General features: G+C 33.2%; 1 protein-coding gene across 2 annotated transcripts; it reads right to left on the bottom strand.

Annotated features, from left to right (window-relative positions):
- Window positions 1–556: 556 nt before the first annotated feature.
- LOC101496840 (ADP,ATP carrier protein 1, mitochondrial-like) lies at window positions 557–4,075 on the bottom strand. Of its 2 annotated transcripts, none has more exons than XM_004513672.3 (4): window positions 3,917–4,075; window positions 1,677–2,187; window positions 1,215–1,586; window positions 557–1,061 (listed from the first exon to the last, which is right to left on the bottom strand). In XM_004513672.3, the coding sequence occupies exons 2-4, from the start codon at window positions 2,175–2,177 to the stop codon at window positions 765–767; spliced, it is 1,170 nt and encodes a 389-aa protein (XP_004513729.1). In that variant the 5' UTR covers window positions 2,178–2,187; window positions 3,917–4,075; the 3' UTR covers window positions 557–764. The 2 variants fall into 2 exon arrangements, with proteins under 2 accessions (XP_004513729.1, XP_027186055.1); XM_027330254.2 differs by having other exon boundaries at window positions 3,823–3,988.
- Between the last annotated feature and the right edge of the window lie 477 nt (window positions 4,076–4,552).

Consider the following 4,552-nt stretch of genomic DNA (forward strand, 5'->3'; position numbering starts at 1 on the left):
TTATATCCCCATTCAATTTCGGGAACTATTTCTACCAATTTCCTTTCTTCCGTCCTTCTCAAAATACTCCTTCCACTAAACTCCCAATCTCGCCCAAGTAAATTCCCTAATGCAAATGTAATTACCAGCAAATCTCACAGGAAAATTGATAATATTTTTCACTTTTACTGTAACTTTAATATCTCCTTAATGAAAATGTCTAATGTAAATGCTCGGTACACCCATCATAAAATCATAGATATCGCTTCCCACTTACGAAATTTCCTAATTATGAATTTCTAGAGGTTGCAAACATTCCTAAAGACTTCGAAGTGGTCAATCTTAACCATCTGACATATTAGACTCTTAGGGGCTCAATCTTAACCATCTGACATATTAGACTCTTAGAAACAACTAACAACATCGATTTTCATTCCCAACCATGTAAGTATAATGAAATAAATCTCATGGGCATTTTAATCTTGACATAAGTATAATCATTAAATAAAACTCAGGCATTTTATTCTTGAAATAAGACAACAGTATATGATATATTTTAAATCTTAAAAAGAAGAGATTCAAGTGACAGATGCTTATCCTGCCACTCCAATAAATCATGCTCTTAATTTCAAATTTCCAACCAAAAATTTAAAAGTTAGGGATAAAATCCCACCGAGTAAACTTATTAAACAAAACTTGCTGCAGCAATTAGTCTAACTCTCGGAACTTAAATGATTTTCATCGCCATCTAAAAACAATAATAATGACTTAAGACACTAACAAAATTAAGCACCACCAGATCCATATTTCTTGCCGAACACAATAACCTGCAACTTGTCGTAACCTGCGAGCACACCGGCACCAGCAACAGCACGGAGGATGTTAGCACCAGCTCCCTTGAACAATGACTTAGCACCCTCGTTCTTGAGGATTTGTTTGAATGCATCCAAAGAGCTCTTGTACTTGACAGCTTCTCCAGATGTCATCATCATTCTTCTCCTAACCGTGTCAATTGGGTATGATGCTAGACCAGCACCATTGGTGATGAGCCATCCAAGCCCAAAGCTGGCGAAAAAGCTATCCTGCAATGTCACATGCAATTTCAAAATTTTCAGCAAATGATATCATATAATAAACATCTGAATTATCTTGCACTTTCACACTTACAAGTTGCATCAACAATAACAATCTGGTTAAAATGAATATAACTTTAGAAAAAGATGCAAAAAACGAACCTGCAATTTTCCAGTCAGAAGAACTGGTTTGAGGGAATCATACATTCCAAAGTAGAGACCACGGTACACAATAATTCCAACACAGGAAATGTTGAAACCACGGTAAAGCCCAGCAACTCCGTCAGATGCAAGAGTCTTCTTGTAGACATCAACAAGACCGTTGAATTGTCTTTCTCCACCCTTCTTAGCTGCCTTAGCATCATTGGCAAGACGAGTACGAGCATAATCAAGAGAGTAAACAAATAGAAGGGACGAGGCACCAGCAGCACCTCCAGAAGCCAAGTTGCCAGCAAACCATTTCCAGTAACCATCCCTGTCCTTCTTGAAGTTGAAAAGCCTCTTGAAGTAGTCTTTGAATGCAAAGTTCAAAGCCTAGTAGAGTTCAAATAGTAGATTTAGCTACATATAAAACAAGCAAAATAGTTGGACAAAAGTAAAACTCAATAATAGAAAATGACTGACCTGAGTGGGGAAATATCTGATAACATTGGCAGTGTTTCCTCTCCAAAGAGCAACCACACCCTCATCGGCCATTGTTCTCTTAAAACAATCACCAATGCCCTTGTAGGGCTCAGAAAGCCTGCCAGTTTTGATCATCTCATCCTGGTTTTGGATCAAAAGTTTAACACGTTCAATAGGAGCAGCAGCAGTTTTGGAAACTGCAGCTGAAACACCACCCATGAGAAAATCAATAAGAAAATGGCTTTTTTCTGCTGGGGCTGCGACAAAGAGAGGAGAAGCTGTTGTGGCAACAGCAGATAAATCAACAGTAGCTCTGCATGTGGAGGCCATTGGACTCTGCAATGCTGCATTTGAGTAATTCCCATAGGAGTATTTTTGGTACATGGCAGGATGGCGGAAGGTTCCATCATAACTAGTAAAACCAGATGAAGGACTAGATCGGCGGTGGAGCTGACCAGTGACCTTCTCCATGATTGTAGGGTGCTGAACCTGATCAACCATGGTAGCTTTCCTGAAAAATGTAATAAACTAATGTCAAATAAGGTTTCATACTCTTAAAAATGTGATTATGAATTACAACAATATTCATAAAAACATTCTCTAGACATCATATCCAGACCGTGAAAAAGGTCAAGTTTAAAAACCCAGTCGTTCAAGGATAAATATAGCATACAGTTTCAAGTATAGCAGACTTCTTTCAAAAAGATAAGGCAAATTTATAACATTCAAATGAAACAATTAATAAATGACATAAAAGGTATTACAGGAATTTCAAAAAGAAATATTACACAAAAACTATTTCTATCAATGGTAATAGGTTTATCCCAACACCCTCCGGAAAATGTAAACCATGGGAAGATGAATTTTAATTTTAATGGGAATCTTTATAGACAGAAGTATACAAAAATCAAGCATGTAACAAACATAGGGATAAACATCCACTACCCATATAGTGACGTAGATTCCTACAACAGTGTTTAAATGAAATGAGATATACATAGTAAAAAGAAACAGAAAAGTTGACATAATCCAGTTAATAACAAATATTCATATAGAAGAAGGAAGTGGACAACTTCAATGTATCTTCAGAACATGATGCAATCAAAATCAGAAGATCAGTAACAACAGGGAAAATTGGAACAAGAAAAAAATATGTAAGCTGAAAAACTCATTTTGCTTCAGTAACAAGTGAGTTCATAATTGAAAAACTCTATTGGTCAATATAATCAAATGAAGCAAATAACAGTAACAAGAAAAACAACCCTACTTATCTCGGCTATAAAATTTCAGTAGCATACTACTAAAGTATTAACTAAAACTGGTATATTTAACAATTTCCAAAACCAGAAAAGAAAAAAAAAACAAACAAACAAACAAACAACACCACCAGATACACGTCCATTTAAAAGAAATAATAAATAACATAAATCATATTGAATGAGTATTAAAGTGTGAAAACCTCGGACATTACTATGATTTGAAAACAGATTAGTGGACATTGATAAACATTGATGTTTCGCACATAAGTAAGAACAACAGTTTCAGACATCGTATTCAAAGGAAAAAACAAAGACAATACGAATTCAAGGTAAGATCTAAACAAAATCACAGATTTATATTTATACAAGCAACAAAAACCACAGATTTATATTTATACAACCAACAAAAACCACAGATTTACACAAAAAATCTAATTTCTCCTGAAAAATATGTACAAAAGAAATAGATCAATTCAATTCTAAAACCATAAAACAAAATTATTTTCTAAGATCCACTGACAGAAACAATCTAGATCAGATCAGATCAGACAAAAACAATCACAGATCTATCAAATCTTCAGATTGATATGTTAAACAGCAATCTTACGCTTACAAACAAAATCAACACAAATAAAAATAAATAAATAAAAACTAAAATCGAAAATTTAACAAAAAAGGTACACACCAAAAACTAAATAAAAAATTTCACAACTGAATCAAATAAACAGTAACATACAGTGAGAAATCTGAATAAAATCGAAGAAAATGAACAAAAAAATATTCCACAACGGAATCAAATAAAAAATATCTTACAGTGAGAAATCAGAAGAAAAATCGAAAATGAACAAAAACAATTCCACAACTGAATCAAATAAATAGTATCTTACAGTGAGAAATCTGAAGAAAATTCGAAGAAAATGATCAAAAACTTTCAGATCTGAAAAATAAAACCTTTTTTTGTGAAATGAAGTGATGTTTTACCTTTCACGAAGGGTTTTTCGAGAACGCGAAAGGATGAGAGAGAGATGAAGAGATATGTGTGGAGGCGTGCGTGCTTTGAACGCAGCAAAATTCGACTCCTTTATATATACGACTTCAGTATGTAAGGTTACATGGTGGCGGGACCCAGTTCCCACGTGACGTGTTTTGATTAGTACACGTTGGATTGCCACATGCTTTTAGGTGCTCGCATCACCGTCCAATTATTCGGTATCCCTCGGAAGGTTCTAAAGGAGATCTACACTTGAATTGAAATGATACCGTTGATCACTTGGTGGCTAATATTAAAGAAAAAGAAAATTAATATTAATATTCTTAGTAGTCATAATTTTACACCTTTGGATTTGACTTTTTCTAATGTAAAATTTTAAGATGAAACTGTGACATATATTATTCATAGTTCTTTCTCATACTGAAGATTGCATTTAAAAAAAAGTTATTTAAAAAAAAAACAATTATTTTTAATTTTTAATTTTATTTTAATTTTATTTAAATATAATTTTAATTAATATAATGTGTATAATTTTTAAATTATTTTGACAATAAAAATATAACAATGGTTAATAATGGTAATGGAATAAAATCGTTTTTTTTATTATTTTTTATTTGATATCTTTA

This window comes from Cicer arietinum, chromosome 5 (genome assembly GCF_000331145.2).
Source record: "Cicer arietinum cultivar CDC Frontier isolate Library 1 chromosome 5, Cicar.CDCFrontier_v2.0, whole genome shotgun sequence".
NCBI classification, from domain to species: Eukaryota; Viridiplantae; Streptophyta; class Magnoliopsida; order Fabales; family Fabaceae; genus Cicer; species Cicer arietinum.

What these genes read in the sequence shown, in the direction of transcription:
- LOC101496840 (XM_004513672.3), bottom strand. Translation starts at nt 2,177, where the DNA reads ATGGTTGATCAGGTTCAGCACCCTACAATCATGGAGAAGGTCACTGGT. An exon ending in TCAGATATTTCCCCACTCAG is followed by an intron (nt 1,587 to 1,676) that starts GTCAGTCATTTT and finishes GAACTCTACTAG; the next exon opens with GCTTTGAACTTTGCATTCAA. An exon ending in TTCTGACTGGAAAATTGCAG is followed by an intron (nt 1,062 to 1,214) that starts GTTCGTTTTTTG and finishes GTGACATTGCAG; the next exon opens with GATAGCTTTTTCGCCAGCTT.